General features: G+C 39.1%; 1 protein-coding gene across 2 annotated transcripts in view; it reads left to right on the top strand.

Moving 5' to 3' along the window:
- Positions 1-19760, top strand: part of ZNF37A (zinc finger protein 37A) — a 67030-nt gene extending 47270 nt beyond the window's left edge. For both annotated transcript variants that reach the window (XM_068547544.1, XM_068547543.1), the window contains exon 5: positions 10234-19760. In XM_068547544.1, coding sequence (XP_068403645.1) covers positions 10234-11684 — 1451 coding nt within the window. In that variant the 3' untranslated portion in view covers positions 11685-19760. The remainder of the gene's footprint in view (positions 1-10233) is intronic.
- The last annotated feature ends 381 nt before the right edge of the window (positions 19761-20141 follow it).

The raw sequence follows: 20141 nt of genomic DNA, 5'->3' as shown, positions 1-20141 counted from the left end.
CTTGTTGCATATCTATTTTATACATAGTAGTTTGTATCTGTTAAACCAAACACCTAATTTGTCCCTCCACCCTTCAGTAACCATGTTTGTTTTCTGTATCTGTGAGTCTGTTTCTGTTTTGCACATACATTCATTTGCATTATCTTTTCAGATTCCATATGTAATTGATATCATACAGTATTTGTCTTTCTCTTTCTGGCTTAATTCACTAAGCATGATATCCTCTAGGTCCATCCACATTCCTGCAAATGACAGAATTTATTTATTTTTTTTATGACTGAGTACTGTTCTGTTGTGTGTGTGTATATATATGTGTGTGTGTGTGCATGTGTGTGTGTATATATAAGTTTCTTTATCCAGTTGTCTGTCGATGGGCACCTATTTTGCTTCCGTGTCTTGGCTATTGTCTGTGATTGCTGTGGATAGGACTTTCTTCCCTTCCAATTTGGATACCTTTTATTTTTTCTTTGTGTCTGTGATTGCTGTGGATAGGACTTCCGATAACACGTTTAAATAGAAGTGGTGATAGTCTGCATCTTTATCTTGTTCCTGGAAATAACAGGAAGGCTTTCAGCTTTTCACCATTGAGTATGATGTTGGCTATGGGGTTGTCATAAATGGCCTTTATTATGTTGAGATATGCTCCCTCTATACCCACTGTGATGAGAGTTTTTATCATGAATGAATGTTGAATTTGGTCAAATGCTTTTTCTGTGTCTATTGAGATGATTATGTGATTTTTATCCTTCCTTTCATTAATGTGGTGTATCACATTGATTTGCAGATATTGATCCATCCGTGCATCCCTTGAATAAATCTACCCACTTGATCATGGCATATGACCCTTTTTATATAATGTTGAATTTGGTTTGCTAATGTTTGAGGATTTCTGTATCTATCTTCCTCAGAGATATTGGTCTGTACTTGTGTCTGGTTTTGGTATCAGGGTAATTGTCACCTTGTAGACTGAATTTGGGAGTGTTCCATTCTCTTCAGTTTTTTCGAATAGTTTGAGAAGGGTAGGTATTAGTAGTTTGTTATGTGTTTGGTAGAATTCCCCCGTGAGCCACCCAGTCCTGGACCATTGTTTGCTGGGAGTTTTATTAGAAAAAAAAACTATTGCGGGTTTTTGATTTGTAGTTACCATGTGGTTCATGTATGTTGACCTAGAACTGTATTTATTTTAAACTGATAGTCGTTTAAATTCAGACACATTCTAGAAGATCTACATTCCCCCACGTTTTGGTTTTTAACATATTTTACATCTTCATGTCTATCTCTTAACTGTTTATTGTAGTTACAGTTTATTTTACAAATGTTGTCCTTTAACTTTCACAATAGCTTATTTTAGTGGTTGATCCACAGCCTTTACAATATTTTTGCCTTTTCTGGTGGGATTTTCTCCATCCTGTAGTTTCTTATTTATTGTTGTACCTTCCACCATTTTTCACTTAAGGAAGATCCTTTAACACTTCTTATAAGGTCGGTTTAGTATTGATGACTGTTTTAGTTTTTGCTTGTCTGAGAAGTTCTTTCTCTCTTCTTCAATTCTGAATGATAATCTTGCTGGGTGGAGTATCCTATGTTGGAAGTTTTTCCCTTTTAACACTTTAAATATCTCATGCCACTCCCTTCTGGCCTGAAAAATTTCTGCAGACAAATCAGCTGATAGCCTTATTGGGGTTTCTTACACGTGACTCTTTCTTGCTGCCTTTAGAATTCTCTTTATCTTTAATGTTTGCCATTTTAATTATGATATGTCTTGGTGTAAGTCTCTTTGGGTTTTTCTTGTTTGGGACCCTCTGTGCTTCCTGTACCTGAATACCTATTCTTTAGGTTCAGGGTTTTGAGCCATAATTTCATCAAATATGTTTTCTACCTGTTTTTTCTTTCTTCTCCTTCTGGTACCCCTGTAATGAGAGCGTTAGTATGCTTGATGTTGTCCCAGTGGTCCTTTAAACTATCCTTTTTAAGTTTGTTTTTCTTTTTGCTAATCTGATTAGGAGATTTCCATTATTCTATCTTCCAGATCACTTCTGCATCCTTCTATATCACCTATTCTGCTCTTAATTCCTTCTAGTGTATTTTTCATTTCACTAATTGTGTTTTTCACCTCCAAGTGGTTTTTTTTTTTTCTGTTTTCTAGTTCCTTGTTAAAATTCTTACTGTGTTCATATATTCTTTTCACTAGTTCAGTTATCATGCTTATTACTAATGCTTTACAATCTTTAGTAAATTATATCTGTTTCATTAGTTGATTTTGTTCAGGGTTGTTTTCTTGTTCTTTTGTTTGAAACAAATTCCTTTGTCTTCTCATTTTTCTTAACTTTCTCTGTCTTTGTGAAATTAGGGGAAACAGTTACCTATCCTGGTCTTGGAGTGGTGTCCTTGGGTGGGTCCCTACATAGTCTGTGTGTGCCCAATGGCTTTGGTGGGAGTATCTCCCCCCAGGGTACTCTGGCAGCTACACCTTGCTGAGGGCTAGGGCTGGAGATGGAGGGGCTAGGAGCCAGGTGTCAGCCAGGGCTCCTCCTATGCTCAGTGGTCGACACTGCCTACCCAGGGCCAGGGCCGGTGTCAGGTCTTAAAGTAGTGGAGCAGAAGCTGGAGGGTTGGGTCAGAGCTGGTTCCGTTCCCCAGAAGGAAGCAGTGGTTGGAGCAAGAGGGACTGGCGTGTGTGCCCAGTGCGGGCCAGGGTGCACTCTGTGCTTGTCCTGGCACACAAGTCAGTGTTCTAGGACACTCCTGATCTGCTGCCCCTCCCTGCACTGGCAGTGGCCCCCCCCCCAGTACCATTCAGATGTAGTGTCAGGTCCAACCTAGCTCCATGCCCCGAACCGTGTACGTTCCTCAGTAGCAACAGCCTTTGCCCTAGTGGGGAGCTGTGCTGTGGAGCAAGAGGGGCTGGAGTGGGTACTTTGTGTGGGCTGGGGGCATGTGCTGGGTCAGTTGCAGGAAACCAGCCCAGTTTCTGAAGTCTCAGTCTGCTTCCTCTGCCTGTTCCCTGAGCAAGCAAGCATGTGTGTGCACTTCAAGAGCAGAGTCCAAGTTTCTCACAGCTCCCCACGCTGCGGGTCCCACTGGTCTTCATACCAGCCAAGAGGCCTTATCTTCCTGATGTCGGACCCCAGGGCTAAGATGCCCGATAAGGGGTTGGAACTGCTTCCCCCCACCCCCGCCCAGGGAGGATCTTTGACGCTCCTCTTCTGTGTCCCCTCTTAGGGGCACAGGTCCTGAACTGATTGTTTCTCTTCCCTTCCTTCCCTATGGATCTTTTTTATAGCCTTAGTTGTATAAGAGTCTTTCCTTCCCTATGGATCTTTTTTATAGCCTTAGTTGTATTAAGAGTCTTTTTCTGCCAGTCTCCAGATTGTTTTCAGTGAGACCTGCTCCAAAATAGATGTATTTTTGATGTGTTCCTGGGGGGAGGTGAGCTACGTGTCCTCTATCGCTGCCATCTTGATTTCCTCTTCCATAAGTATTCTTGTGTATGTCTTTTGGAGGACCTAAACTCTTATTTTTGTTAGATGTAAAGCCAGAAATATACTCGCCGAGTATAGAGTAGTCACATATTTAGCTTTAGTAATATTTAAACTGTTTTCCAAGTGGTTGTACTAAATTATACTGCCACCAGCTATGTATAAGAGTTCCAGTTACATTACATCCTTCTGAGAACTTGATATTGTCAGTCTAATTTTATCCATTCTAGTCATTGTGGTGTGTTACCAAGTTTTAATTTCCATTTCTCTGATGACTAATGATGTTGAGCATCTTTTCATATGTTTGTTGCTTATTTGGATATCTCCTTTAGTGAAGTCATTATTCACCACGTTTACTTTTTTTATATTACTAGGTTATTGGTCTCTTACTGATTTAGAGATGTTTAACAATATATTCTGGGTATGAATCTTTTGTCAAATTTCATGTATTGAAAAGTATCTTCTCAGTTACATCTTATCACTTTCTTAATGATATCTTCTGATAAACAGAAGCTTATTAAAAAGAAAGACTGTCCTTCCTTCCACTGAATTGTGGTGATTTTTTTTCTTTTTTGCAATTCACCTTTTATTCCCTTTTTTTTACAACTATGTCACTAGAACCCAAGTTTGTGGATGAAGAGACAACCATGACAGACAGGACCCTTAGAGAATGGAGTTCAGTCAGACATCCAGAGTTAACACACTGTGTTCCCCAATGTTGGAGTGATTCTCCGGGGTTTGCCGTAGAGCTGGGCAGTTTTAAACAGTTGACGTTTCTATGTTTGGGCAGCCTAAGAGTGCTTGTATGATAATCATATAGGATGGTGAGGTGGGCATGGGCCCCAATTACTTATTACCTCTTTTCACATGGTGGAGCTAAGTGAAACTGTTAAAAAATGTTTCTCCAGCTTTTAAAAATACAAAGAATGATTTCCAGAATTCCCCAGGAAGTAAGAACTGTTCCTTTTGAGCTGAAGAACGTATTTCATTTTCTACTTCACTGCAGAGATATTTCCTACTCTAAAATACCATCATCTTTTCATCCACATACGAATAGTGGAACAGAGGGGAATTGGGGCCAGGCACGGAGTATGAAGAGGAATGATTTCACATCAGGTGGGCTGGAAGCCAATAGCTGAGTTTTTTTTTTTTTTAATTTTTATTGGAGTATAGTTGATTAACAATGTTGTGTTAGTTTCAGGTGTACAGCAAAGTGAATCAGTTATACATATATATATATGTATCCATTCTTTTTCAGATTCTTTTCCCATATAGCTTATTACAGAATACTGAGTAGAGTTCCTTGTGCTATAAGGTAGGTCCTTGTTATCTATTTTATACATAGTAGTGTGTATATGTCAATCCCAATCTCCTAATTTATCACTTGCCCCCATATTTCCCCTTTGGTAACCATAGGTTTGATGTCGAGATCTGTGAGTCTCTTTCTGTTCTGCAAATAAGTTCATCCATATCATTTTTAAACTAGATTCCACATATAAGTGATATCATATGATATTTGTCTTTCTCCTTCTGACTTACTTGGCTTAGTATATGATAACCTCTAGGTCCATCCATGTTGCTGCAAGTGGCATTATTTTATTCTTTTTTATGGCTAGTATTCCATGGTATATATATGTACCACGTCTTCTTTATCCATTCCTCTGCTGATGGACGTTGTAAGTTGCTTCCATCTGTTGGGTATTGTAAATAGTGCTGCTATGAACATGGCCGGGGTAGGGGGCGGGGTGTATCTTTTCAAAGTATGGTTTTCTCTGAGTATGTGCCCTGGAGTGGACTGCTGGATCATAGGGTATTTCTATTTTTAGTTTTAAGGACCCTCCATACTGTTCTCCATAGTGGCTGTATCAATTTACATTCTCACCAACAGTGCAAGAGGCTTCCCTTTTCTCCACACCCTCTCCAGCATTTATTGTTTGTTTGTAGATTTTTTGATGATGGCCATTCTGACTGGTGTGAGGTGGTGATACCTCATTGTAGTTTTGATTTGCATTTCTCTAATGATTAGTGATGTTGAGCATCCTTTCATGTGTTTGTTGGCCATCTGTATATCTTCTTTGGAGAAATGTCTGTTTAGGTCTTTTGTCCATTTTAGGATTGGGTTGTTTGTTTTTTTGTTATTGAGCTGCATGAGCTGCTTGTAAATCTTGGAGATTAATCCTTTGTCAGTTGCTTCATTTGCAAATATTTTCTCCCATTCTGAGGGTTGTCTTTTCGTCTTGTTTATGGTTTCCTTTGCTATGCAAAAGCTTTTAAGTTTCATTAGGTCCTGTTTACTTTTGTTATTATTTTCATTACTCTAGGAGATGTATCAAAAAAGATCTTGCTGTGATTTATGTCAGAGCATGTTCTGCCTATGTTTTCCTCTAAGAGTTTTACAGTATCCGGCCTTACATGTGAATTGTGGTTTTATCTTTGTCATTTATCAGGTGATCATATATGTATGTTTCTGGGCTTTCTTTACTGTTCCATTGACTGATTTATCCATCTTTATGACAATACCACACTGTCTTTTATTATAAGTCTTGACATCTGGCAGTGTTAGCCTTCTAGGTTTGCTGTTTTCTTCAAGATTCTTGGGTATTCTACAGCATGAATACAGAATGTTGCCAAGAACATCTTTAGTCTACAGAATGTATTAAAATGATTTCTATGTTTTTAGACATTCTGGACAATTCTGTACTGTTATAGGTCTTTTGTATTTTCATTAAATTTTAGAATCAGCTTGTCAATTTCCACAAATACAGACACACCAGTTAGGATGTTATTTGGGATTGCATCACTCATTTGGGGGAGAACTGACATCTTGACCATGGTATACCTCTACGTAGGTCTTTAAATTCTCAGTTGAGCAGTTTTGCTGATTTTTCTTTAAATATATTCCTAAATATTTTTGTCTTTGTTTAATGCTAGTATAATTATAGAAAAAAACAGTACAAATAGTATATAGAAAAACAGTTTATGTTTGCACATTTACCTTGTATCCCTGCAACCTTGCTAATGAATTCATTTTTTCTGGTAGTTGTTTTGTAGATTTGTAAAAATTTTCTATGTAAACAATTCTGTCATGTATGAATACAGACTTTTTTGCCTTTTGTACTGGCATTCCTAGCCAGTAGAGTGTTGTACAGAGGTTCTGACCTCAGGGAGATACTGTTCAGTATGTTACCATTAATTTTGACATTAAGCATTTCTGTAAATGTGCTTTATCGTTTTAAGGAAGTTCTCTTCTATTCCTCATTTGCTAAGAGTTTTTTTAAAAAAATGAATTATATTCAATTTTGTCAAATGCTATGTATCTCTGTATGAGATAAATCATATGGCTTTTCTTACTTACTTATTCTGTTTTAGTACTGGTGAGTAGTCTTGATTGATTTTCAAATGTTAAACCAATCTGATATTTCTGAAATACATCCTCCTTGATCATAATATATTCAGTTTTTATAATCACTGAGTTTTCCTGTGTGTATTCTGTAGCTGTCCTTTGTTGTAATCTTTCCAGGTTTGGGGTTGAAGACTGTCCTATTTTTGTAAGATGAGTTGAGCATTGTTTCATGATGATTTTTCAAGATTGTGTGTGTTATTTCTTTTTCAGTGTTTGGAAAATTCCACCAACACAGCCATTTCAGTCTGAAGTTATTTTTGTAGAGATGATTTAAAATTTCAGAGTGTTAAATTTTTTAACTTGGTTAATATCATAAATACAATACATGTAGTTTCTTGGAACAGAACAGATGGTGAAGTATTATTTACTTAAAACCAAATAACAACTGTGTAGTTCCAACGTACCTTAATATCTTACTCTTGGTGCAGTGAGACAGAAGCTAGGTGTCCTACACATACACACGAAGTTGGTATTGCAGATGAAGAACACTGATAAAATGAATCTGGGCTTGCTCCTGTAGAAGGGAGAGGTAGCTGTCCCACTCCTCTTTTACAAGGAGAAAGAAAAACCTTTGCTCCCTTGGGGAGGATCCTAAATTCTTCCTTTAACCTTTTGGTATATAAATTTCTTCAGGGGAAAAAAAAGACCACTGTCTCCAGCTTCACACCTAGGATGTCATCAGGGCTCCCAGGTTTCAGCACCCCCACTGAAATGTAAATCTCTCTAGAGTTCTACCCTTAATAATCACTCTCTCAATCTCATTCTTTGACCTTAGGTTCCAAGTTTCATTAACATTTGCTCACAAAGTCCTAACTGTGCAGAAAAGTAACATTATTTTCCATAGAGTTCCACAGTGCTACCCATTTTACTTCTCCATAGGTGACTTCTGGCCGGTTTTTCTACATATGTGCTGTTCCTCATTTTGTTTTAGCCTTTTAACAATGAAGGTCTGTGGTAGAAAGCTGGATAGTTTCCTCTTCAAGTTCTTCTCTTAGCCTTTTGCCTGGCCCACCTGTACCCAGGTGCAGCAGGGTATACTAATATTTTGCCTACACTTTTTGCCTTGGTCTGCAAGGAAGAAGTCTGTGGCACATTTTGCCATCCATACAACTCTGTCCAGTCAGTTGAAGCTGATTTAAATGCCTTCCAGGCTGAGGCAGGATCATGCATCACTTCACCTAAATTTTAGGAACAAATTCCACACCTCTTTCTAATGGAATAACTGCACTATAGGTAAAACTGCTCACAGACTGCATGTCTGAGGTCTCCTCTTTCTTACGCTACCAGGTGTTTGCACAAATACTTGAACATTTCTGATAACTTTCCCTAGGTGCAAATCACACACATATTCTGATGTAGTAGCCACAAAATAACACAAAGCTGTTTTTTAAAAATTACCCTTTTGAGTGATGTCAGCATCATGGCAGTTTGAGATATTCATTTTGTCACTCCCCTTCAACCTACAAACGGTAAAACATCTGTAACTCAAGAAATCCTCTGCCCAGCACACCAGGACACCAAAGAGTTCCATACATCAATACATCTACAGGTGGGTGGATGAACACACAGAGGAGACGGAACCAGGGGAACAGCAAGGAGTAGATGACAGTAGATGAAAATGAGCAATTTATAGGGGATAAACAGCTGGGCTTACCCAAAGAAAAATATATTCATTCTAGATTTATATTGTCAGTTCTCAAGGGCTTAATTTCCCAAGTACACAAACAGCTCATACAACTCAACAACAAAATATAACCCAATCAAAAAATGGGCAGAAGACCTAAATAGACATTGCTCCAAAGAACACACAGATGATGATGGCCAATAGGCACATGAAAAGATTCTCAACATCACTAATTATTAGAGAAATGCAAATCAAAACTACAACAGGATATCACCTCACAGCTGTGAGAATGGCCGTTATTAAAAAAATCCACAAACAACAAATGCTGGAGAGGATGTGGAGAAAGGGAACCCTCCTACACTGTTGGTGGGAATGTAAATTGATACAGCCACTATGGAGAACACTATGGAGGTTCCGCAAAAAACTAAAAATAGAATTGCCATATGATCCCACAATCCCACTCCTAGGCATATATCCAGAGAAAACTCTAAGATACATGCACCCCAATGTTCATAGCAGCACTATTTACAATAGCCAAGACATGGAAGCAACCTAAATGTCCATTGACAGAGGAATGGATAAAGAAGATGGGGTACATATATACAATGGAATATTACTCAGCTATGAAAAAAAATGAATGAAATAATACCATTTGCAACAACATGGATGGACCTAGAGATTACCATACTAAGTGAAATAATTCAGAAAGAGACATATACCATATGATCACTTATATGTGGAATATAAAATATGACACAAACGAACTTATATATGAAACAGAAATAGACTCACGGATATACAGTACAGACTGGTGGTTGCCAAGGGGGAGGGATGGAGCAGATTAGCAGGTGTAAACTAGGATATATAAGCGTGGATAAACAACAAGGTCCTCCTGTACAGCACAGGGAACTAGTTTTAATATCCTGTAATTAACTACAATGGAAATGAATATGAAAATGTACATATATATATATATATATATATATATATATAACTGAGTCACTTTTCTGTATACCAGAAACTAACACAACATTGTAAATCAACTATACTTCAATAAAGTAAATTTTTAAATATATATTGTCAGTTTTTGGACATTAAACTCAAGGATGTAGAATATTGTAGATAGTAGAGGAGTAAAAACAGCCACACATAACCGAAAAATCATAAGGTAAAGGTAAAAGAAATTTCTAGGACCAGGTTTAGAATTTTATTCCTTACAGTTTTCATGGTATACAGAGATGCTGAAACATGGATATGAAAGCAGGATTGAAAACTGATACTAACTCAGGTGAAATCTGGGGGAAAGCCAAAAGGGATTGAAACAGGGTTTGATGGTCAGGAGAGGTCCACTGCTGACCAACTCTGATGTAATGAAGGGAACATACCATACCTACAATAGAGACGTATGTCTGAATCTGTGGCAAGAATGGCTTGTCCACTCACTGATTTGCTCTTTTGTTGCTTATTTTTATTCCTCATGAATCAGAGCTAGAAAAGAATTAGAGCTTGGGTTTTAGTACTGTTCCTTTATGAGTTAGGGCTCTTAGAATATTGATTTGTTGCTGCTGGGTAGAATGGAGAAGAGAGAGAAGACTGGATGTATACACTGTTGTCATATTCTAGGCGTGAAGACATAAGGACCTAAACTGATCAACTCCCTGAAACCTAATGCTAACTATTTCCTCTAAATATCCTTGTGAACTAACTTTCTTGTCACTCTATTTCAGAATTAATTAATAGCAGTAGAAACTATTCAAGAAAGAAGTTTGATGAATTTAACAAAGGTAGAAAATGGTTCCATGATGACAAGCATGAAGGAATTCACTCTGAAGAGAAACCTTATGAATATAATAAAAATGGGAATGGCCTCTGTCTTAATGACGACTCTGTTCAGCATCAAAAAATTCAAATTTTGGAGCAACCTTTTGAATACAGTGAATGTAGGAAAGCTTTCCATGAGAATTCACTCTTTGTTATACATAAGAATCCTTACACAGGACAGAACGCCTGTGAATACACTGAATACAGAAAAACCTTCTGTGATATGTCATCTCTCTTTGCTCATCAGAGAACACATCCAAAAGAGAATCACTATGAATTTAATGAATGTGGAGAAAATTTCTTTGAGGAATCCATTCTCTTTGAACATAATGTTCACCCTTTGAGCCAGAAGTCAGATCTCATTCCAATTCAGAGAAGCCACTCAATTGACAATATAATTGAATATAATGAATGCAGAAACTTCTTCAATGAAAAATTAGTCTTTGGCATACAACAGAGCATACAAACAGCAGAAAAACGCTATGAATGTCATGAATGTGGAAAAACCTTCAACAAGAAGTCAGCCCACACAAGACATCGGAGAACCCACACTGGGGAAAAATCCTGCGAATGTCATGAATGTGGGAAAACTTTCTGCAAGAATTCAGACCTCATTAAACATCAGAGAATTCATACGGGGGAGAAACCTTATGAATGTCAAGAATGTGGGAAATCCTTCAGTGAAAAGTCAACCCTCACCCAACATCATAGAACACACACAGGGGAGAAACCATATGAATGTCATGAATGTGGAAAATCCTTCTCATTTAAGTCAGTCCTTACTGTACATCAGAAAACACACACAGGGGAGAAGCCCTATGAATGCTATGAATGTGGGAAGGCCTTTCTCAGAAAATCAGACCTCATTAAACATCAAAGAACTCACACAGGGGAAAAACCTTATGAATGTAATGAATGTGGGAAATCCTTCTCTGAGAAGTCAACTCTCACTAAACATTTGAGAACTCATACAGGCGAGAAGCCCTATGAATGTACTGAATGTGGAAAATTTTTCTGCTACTACTCGGGTTTCACAGAACATCAGAGGAGACATACAGGAGAGAAACCTTTTGGATGTAATGAATGTGGGAAAAACTTCCGTCAGAAATCAGCCCTAATCGTTCATCAGAGAACTCACGTAAGACAGAAACCCTATGAATGTAATGAATGTGGAAAGTCATTCTGTGTGAAGTCAAAACTCACTGCACATCATAGAACACACACAGGGGAGAAACCCTATGAATGTAATGTTTGCAGGAAATCATTCTATGTGAAGTCAAAACTTACTGTACATCAGAGAACACATTTAGGAAGAAACCCTATAAATATAATAAGTGAGGGAAATCACTCTGGGTGAAGTCAAGAGTTTATAGAACAAAGAACACAAAGCAGGGAGAAAAATCTATTAAGATTTTGAGAACATCTTTGGTCTAAAGTCAGTTCTTATAATACAGCAGAGAACTTACAGAAGGAAGAAAATAATATGATATTCCGGACATAGGAAAATTTTCTACTGGAATTTGGACCATACAGTGTATCAGAAAGCTCAGAGTACAGAAAACCTACTGGTGAATGAATACAGGGAACGTTCTGCCCAAAGCCACACTTCACTGAACATCAGAGAAATCACACAGGGTAGAAACCTCTATCAGTATTCATAGAGAAGACTTCATCCACAGGCCAGAGAAAATGTACAAACTATAGGAAGTTATAGGAAAGCATTTACTAGGAGTTGGTGTTTTATTGGACTTGTGTGAAATGTTTGAAGTAGCATTTCAGTGGACATCAGATAGTAATTTAAGTGGGTAGAAGCTTTAAGTTAAACCTAAGCTTATCATATATCAGCAATTTTGAACTGAAATGTCTAGCATTTAGGAAATGTGGAGAACGTTTGCATTTAGACATAGCATTTATACAATTTGGCCTATTGCTGGGTGTGCTATTCCTTCCAATTTAAGGTACTGGACATCAACTGGAACCAGGGGTTGTAAGCAACTCACATGTTTATTGCTCAGGCATATGGAAAACAAGGGAAGATTCTTAGCAAGAGGACCCACCTGCAAGAAGATTTTCTGATGTCCAGGTAGAGAGGGAGAGATATCCTGGTCTTGGTGATATACACATGACAGCAGCTTGCCAGCAGGATTTCTGATTAATTGTGAGGCTGACTAATTTTGAGTGGCCTGTCCTGAAATGGTGGATCAAAGGGGCAATGTAGGTTCCTTGAATGCAGCTACCTGGTGTAGTGGAAGTGGTATGAAATATAGGTAGTTTCTGCCTTACCAGTGTTTTAACAGTTTAGCCAGATGCCATCCTGCTGTGAAGTGACCTACTGCAACCAACTTTATTTATCCACATACTTAACATGTTTCGTATGTGATACAATGATTTTTTAAGAAGAACATTCATGTACAAACATATACACTGTTAAGTATGGAGCTTTAAAAAGCACAAATAGATTTTACTACTGAGTAAGATACAGTAGTTTGCAGCAGACCAGTGCACTCACTAAGAACAACTAGAAAAGCAGTTCACAAAAAGCATCTATTTACTTGCAACCTATTGTTGCAGAAGCAAAGAGGGCTAGAATGGTAAAATTCAGGAGAGGAGTGAATGACAGAAAGTATATGGGAAAGTATAGCTGTTTTTCCTGGGAGCACCTGCTAATTCTGGCTACAGGGAAGAACCTGAATATTGAGCTTGGCTCAGGCAGAGGGCTATAGCTTGGTGGGGCAAGGGGGGTTAGGGTGCATGGAGACCAGAAACCAGGAAACGGTGAACTTTGCCAGTCAAGGCTGGAGTGAAAAATTCCGAAACATGAGAGGCTTCAAACACACAGCCAGTTTCTCAAAATCTTGAGAATACTGACATAGGGCAGGAACTTGAAAATCTAAGCTCAAAAACACAAGTAGATTTTCTTTTTCAGTACTGAGAAAAAAATGAATAGAATTCAGGAACTGCCAGTAGGATGGGCCCCTGGCAAACACAGCATGCTATCAATAAAAGCACAAGGTCATACCAGAGGTAGATTGTACCTTACCAAAACTGCAAACAATCTGAGTCATATTTAAAACTCTACCCAGAAAGAAAACTCATAGGAACAGATGGCTTCACTGCAGTTATTCTAAATATTAAAAGAAGACATAATACCAAACTTTTCCAGAGATAGGAAGATAGGAATTTTCCTGTTCACTTTATGAGGCCAGTACAACTTTGATACCAAAACCTTTAAGACATTTCAGGAAAGTAAAGTTATAGACCACTATCTTATGAATTTAGATACAAAATCCTAAAATTAAAAAAATTCCAGCCATATCAAAGGACAATATATCTTGACTAAATGATGTTTACTAGAGGAATCAAAGGATAGATTTAGTATTTCAAATTCAATCCATTTGGCCTTCTACTCCTCTCTCTGATTCTCCTTTCTCCCTTGCACTTTGTAAATTTCTCTTCTGCCTTCCCTTCCTAGAGTTGAAAAGGCAGAATAGGTCTGCCGTGAGGGATGAGAAAGGTGTTGTGGTGATGTGCCAACCTGCATCAAGAGTGCTGGGGGCAAGTGAAAGAGATGGTTAGCATGGCTGAGATACTGGTAACACTGAGCAGATAAGTAAATGTATTGAAAATGATGAGAGCCAGGTTTCTCACTGTTGGAAAAGGTATCTATAAAAATGGAAAGGGGGGAAGCTAGAAAACCACCTGGAGTGTTGGACTGGAATGATACTCATTTTAAGTACACAGAAATAATTATAGTAGTCATTGTGTGTGTGTTTGTGTGTATTTTATGGATCTGTCTACTGACACCTCAGTAGCACTGAGCACACCAATTACCAGGTTATTAATTACTAAATACTATCCTCCCACCAAAAATTGAGCAGGTCTCTGGAGTGATAGCTTATTCCAAGTCAGAGATGGGGAGAAATATTTATCAGACAATAAGAAAATGTTCTAAGAATTATGGAAACATGTCAAAAGAACAAAAGAACTACTTTGGACAGGTTCCAGTGGCCAAATTTGAGACAGTTTGAACATCAGAACAAATAACAATAGAATCATAGTATAAGTGACTTAAAAATGGGAATCCAATAATTTGTACAGATATAAATAAGTGAATAAATACATAGAGGAGGGAAAGCTTTCTTTATAAGCCAACTAATAAATGTAGGAGGAAAAATGGCAATAGAAAAAACACTATTTGGCAACCATCATACTGGTGGTTGATTCAGTAAGTAGTAGTAGTAGTAGTAGTAGCAAAAGTAGATTAAAAAAGAAAGGGTCAAAGCCCCAGATGTCAGCAGGGAGGAGGGGACCTAGGGGAGCAGCAGGCCCCTGCACCACGGTCCTCCCAGAAGTAGCTCAAAGGAGCTGCTGTTGCCCCTTCACACACAGGCTCTACCAACCAGAACCCTCCTTCCGGGCCTCAAGGCCTCCCTGCAGGCTCCCCCTTGCTCAAATAACTATACTTTTGCGCCAGGCCCTACCAGTGCCATTCTCTCTCCCACGGGTGGGAAGCTGAAAGGAGCACAGGAGGGCATACATAGGCTAGAGTTTGTGGGTAGAAGTTTAATGAAGAACAGGTATTGGCATTATCTCCAAATATTTCGCCACAAAATACTAATCAACTACAAAGGTGAAAATGGTGATTTTTATGATAAACCTGGCAGACACCAACATAATCAAGTGATCAAAGTTCACTTCACCAATGGTAGGACAGGTCAACGTAATGTACTCCCTGGTGAGATGCTCTGAGAAGAGCCAACACATTTGTGCTATATTCTTACCAAGAAAGCATAGCCAGAGTATGCTAATGTGGAGATACCAGATGAACCCACTTGAAAGGTTATATTATAGAATGTAAAGCCTGTATTTAAATTGTCAAGGACATAAAAGGAAAAGACTGGGAGACTGTTCCAGGTTGGAATAGACTGAAGATGTTTTAAAATAAAAACAAAAAGGAAAAATAGAATAGTTGGGACAATAAAGAGTGTGTAAATTGGATGGTAGTGTTTATTTCCAGACTTGGGTCCGTAGGTAAGTAAGTGTTCAGGAAAATACACAAGTACATAGGGGAAACGAAGTCTCGTGTCTGCAGGTTATTTTCAAACGCTTTAGAAAAAGAGTAATGAGTGTGTGTGTGTGTAGAGACAGAGTTCAAGTATGTGGGGACAGATGGAGAAAATGCAGTGCACAGGGGGAGATCGGAATGAGTTTTTTCTACTAGTGACTTTAGTAAGTTTGAAATCATATCCAAGCAAATACTTACTTAAAAGTTTAAGTTAATTGATGTTGCCTACCACATTAGAAAAAAATAAGTTAAACCATATTAGTGTCTCAGTAGATGTAGAAAACATTTGATAGAACTTTACACATATTCATAATTTAAAAACTACACTAGAAATAGAAGGAAACTTCATTAAAAACAAACAAAAAGCTAACATACAACAAACATCAAACTAAGTAGATGAATACTGGAATATTTCTTCCTGATATTAATAATGAGACAAGGACCTCCCTGGTGGCGCAGTGGTTAAGAATCCACCTGCCAGTGCAGGGGACACGGGTTCGAACCCTGGTCCAGGAAGATTCCCACATGCCACAGAGCAACTAAGCCTGCGTGCCACAACTACTGAAGCCCGCATGCCTAGAGCCCATGCTCCGCAACAAAAGAAGCCACCGCAATGAGAAGCCTGCGCATCGCAACAAAGAGTAGCCCCCGCTTGCCACAACTAGAGAAAGCCCACGCGCAGCAATGAAGACCCAACGCAGCCAAAAATAAATAAATTTAAAAAAATAATAATGAGACAAGAATGCTTGTTACTACCACCACTACTGTCTAACACTGGACTGAAGGTTTTAGCTAGAACAGGTCAGTAAGGCCAAATAAAAATAAGACATAAAAACTGGGAAGGTTGAAGTAAAACTCATTATTTGCAGGTGATACCATTGTTTACATTTAAAAGTCTATGGAAAAATTATTAGAAATATGTGAATTTAGCAAACTGGCTATATAAAAATTATATTTTTATGTATAAACAACCAATAGAAAAGTGATGCCAGGAGAATTGCATCCTTCCTGGATAGGGTGGCAAAGACCAGATTTATTCTCCTGCCTGACATAATTGGGGAAAGGGGAAACAGAAAAATAAAGGAAATAATTATGTTCAAGTCACTGGACATACAACAGCCCTAAAACAGTTCCAGAAATCCAAAAAGTGCATCACAAAATTAGAAGTTCAAAGACAAAAATAAATGAAAGGGTGTTAAGAATGACTTGTGGGGAGAAGATGGCAGAGTAGAAAGACGTGAACTCCTTACGGAACCATCAAAATCACAACAAACTGCTGAACAACCACTGACAAAAAAAATGCTGGAACCTACCAAAAAAGATACCCTACATCCAAAGACAAAGAAGAAGCAAAAAAGAGACAGTAGGAGGGGCACAATCACAATAAAATCAAATCTCATATATGCCGGGTGGGCGACTCACAAACTCGCAAACAGTTGTACCACAGTCCTCCCACAGGAGTGAAAGTTCTGAGCTCCCAGCCTGGGGGTCTGGCAAACAGGAGGAGGAGCCCCCAGAGAGTCTGGCTTTGAAGGCCAGCGGGGTTTGATCACAGGAATTCCGCAGGACTGGGGTAAAGAGAAACTCCACTCTTGGAGGATGCACAAAGGGTCTTGTGTGTACCAGGACCCAGGGAAAAAAGTGGTGACCTCATAAGAGACTGGGCTAGACTTACCTGCTAGTGTTGGAGGGTCTCCTGCGGAGGCGGGGTTGGCTGTGGCTCACTGCGGGGACAAGGACACTGGTGGCAGCAGTTCTGGCAAGTACTCACTGGCCTAAGCCCTCTTGGAGGCTGCCATTTTCTCACCAAGACCTGGCCCCACCCAACAGCCTACAGGCTCAGTGCTGGGACACCTCAGACCAAACAACCAACAGGGCAGGAACACAGCCCCACCTAACAGCAGACTGGCTGCTTAAAGTCCTCCTGAATAAACTGCTGCCTGATAGACAGCCCAACATGGTCCTGCCTACCAGAATGACAAGACCCAGTTCCACCCACCAGTGCACAGTTACCAGTCCTTCCCACCAGGAAGCCTGCATAAGTCTCTTAGCCAGCCTCATCCACCAGGGGGCAGGTAGCAGAAGCCAGAAGGAACTACAGCCCTGCAGCCTGCAGAATGGAAACTGCAATCACAGAAAATTAGACAAAATGAGACAGCGGAGGAATATGTCCCAGATGAAGGAACAAGATAAAACCCCAGAACACCACCTAAGTGAAGTGGAGATAGGCAATCTACCTGAAAAAGAATTCAGAGTAATGATAGTAAAGATGAGCCAAGATCGTGGGGAAAAAAATGGAGACACAGATGGAGAGGATACAAGAAATGTTTAACAAAAACCTAGAAGAACTAAAGAACATACAAACAGATGAACAATACAATAACTGAAATGAAAAATACACTAGAAGGAATCAATAGAATAACTGAGGCAGAAGAATGGATAAGTGAGCTGGAAGACAGAATGGTGGAAATCACTACCATGGAACAGAATAAAGAAAAAAGAATGAAAAGAAATAAGGACAGTCTAAGAGACCTCTGGGACAACATTAAACACACAGACATTTGCATTATAGGGGTCCCAGAAGGAGAAGAGTAACAGAAAGGACCTGAGAAAATACATGAAGAGATAATAGCTGAAAACTTCCCTACAATGGGAAAGAAAATAGTCACCCAAGTCCAGGAAGGGCAGAGAGCCCCAGGCAGGATAAACCCAAGGAGAAACACGCCAAGACACATAGTAATCAAATTGACAAAAATTAAAGATAAAGAAAAAATATTAAAAGCAACAAGGGAAAGGCAACAGATAACGTACAAGGAAACTCCCATAAGGTTATAAGCTGATTTCTCAGCAAAAACTCTGCAGGCCAGAAGGGAGTGGCACAATGTATTTAAAGTTATGAAAGGGAAAAACCTACAACCAAGAATGCACAGCAAGGTTCTCATTCAGATTCAACAGAGAAATCAAAAGCTTTTCTGACAAGCAGAAGCTATGAGAATTCAGCACCACCAGACCAGCTTTGCAACAAACGTTAAAGGAACTTCTCTAGGTGGGAAAGAAAAGACCACAACTAGAAACAAGAAAATTATGAATGGAAGAGCTCACCAGTAAAGGCAAACATACAGTAAACATAGGAAATTATCTGCACACAAATATGATATCAAAACCAGCAATTGTGAGGAGAGCACAAGTGCAGGATATTGGAAATGCATTTGAAATTAAAGATCAGCAACTTAATACAATCTTATTTTTTTACATAGACTGCTATGTCAAAACCTCATGGTAACTGCAACCGAAAATCTACAACAGATACACACACAAAAAAGAAAAAGGAATCCAAACACAACACTAAAGTTAGTCGTCAGATCACAAGAGAAAAAAAGGAAGGTAAGAAAAAACACTTACAAAAACAAATCCAGGGCTTCCCTGGTGGCGCAGCGGTTGAGAATCTGCCTGCCAATGCAGGGGACACGGGTTCGAGCCCTGGTCTGTGAAGATCCCACATGCCGCGGAGCAACTAGGCCCGTGAGCCACAACTACTGAGCCTGCGCATCTGGAGCCTGTGCTCCACAACAAGAGAGGCCACGATAGTGAGAGGCCCGCGCACCGTGATGAAGAGTGGTCCCTGCTTGCCGCAACTAGAGAAAGCCCTCGCACAGAAACGAGGACCCAACACAGCCAAAAATAAATAAATTTAAAAAAAAATGTTCTAAAAAAAAAAAAAAACACAAATCCAAAACAGTTAACAAAAATAAACGAAAGGGGGCTTCCCTGGTGGCGCAGTGGTTGAGAATCTGCCTGCCAATGCAGGGGACACGGGTTCGAGCCCTGGTCTGGGAAGATCCCACATGCCGCGGAGCAACTGGGCCCGTGAGCCACAACTACTGAGCCTGCGCGTCTGGAGCCTGTGCTCCGCAACAAGAGAGGCCGTGATAGTGAGAGGCCCGCGCACCACGATGAAGAGTGGCCCTGCTTGCCGCAACTAGAGAAAGCCCTCGCACAGAAACGAAGACCCAACACAGCCAAAAATAAATAAATAAATAAATAAATAAATAAATAAAGGAGTTCCTTTAAAAAAAATAAAAATAAAAGGATTTACTTAGTGTTGATTACTGAAGACTGATTTCTCCCTGAATTGAATGAATGATTCAGTGCAACCCTAACTGCCATCCAACAGCAGGTTTTGTTGTTGGAAATTATGAATTTAAAATGTATTTGCAGATGCAGTGACCAACAATAGCTGACACAGTCTGAAAATAGCAAAATAAAGCTGCAGGACTCCGACTGCTACATAACTAGACTGTTACAGGCAGACCTCAGAGTTATTGGCTTGGTTCCGGACCACAGCAATAAAGTAAATATTGTAATAAAGCGAGTCACACTGGTTTCTCAGTGCATATAAAAGTTATGTTTATACTGTAGTCTATTAAGTGTGCAATAGTGTTATATCTGTTGATAAAAAATGCTAACCACCATTAGAGCCTTCAGCAAGTTGTAATCTTTTTGAATAGTAACATCAAAGATCACTGATCACAGACTGCCCTAACAATTTTAAAAATGAAAAGTGTGAAATACAGTGAGAATTACCAAACTGTGGCACAGAGACATGAAGTGAGCAAATGCTATTGGAAAAAAATGGCACTGATAGACTTGCTTGATGCAGGGTTGCCACAAAACCTTCACTCTGTAAAACATGCAGTATCTGTCAAGTGCAACTAAGTGAAGCACAATAAAATGAAGTATGTCTGTATA

This window comes from Eschrichtius robustus, chromosome 7, assembly GCF_028021215.1.
Source record: "Eschrichtius robustus isolate mEscRob2 chromosome 7, mEscRob2.pri, whole genome shotgun sequence".
Taxonomy (NCBI): Eukaryota; Metazoa; Chordata; class Mammalia; order Artiodactyla; family Eschrichtiidae; genus Eschrichtius; species Eschrichtius robustus.
The sequence above is the reverse complement of the archived record's forward strand: the minus strand, read 5'-3'. Positions and strand labels throughout refer to the sequence as shown.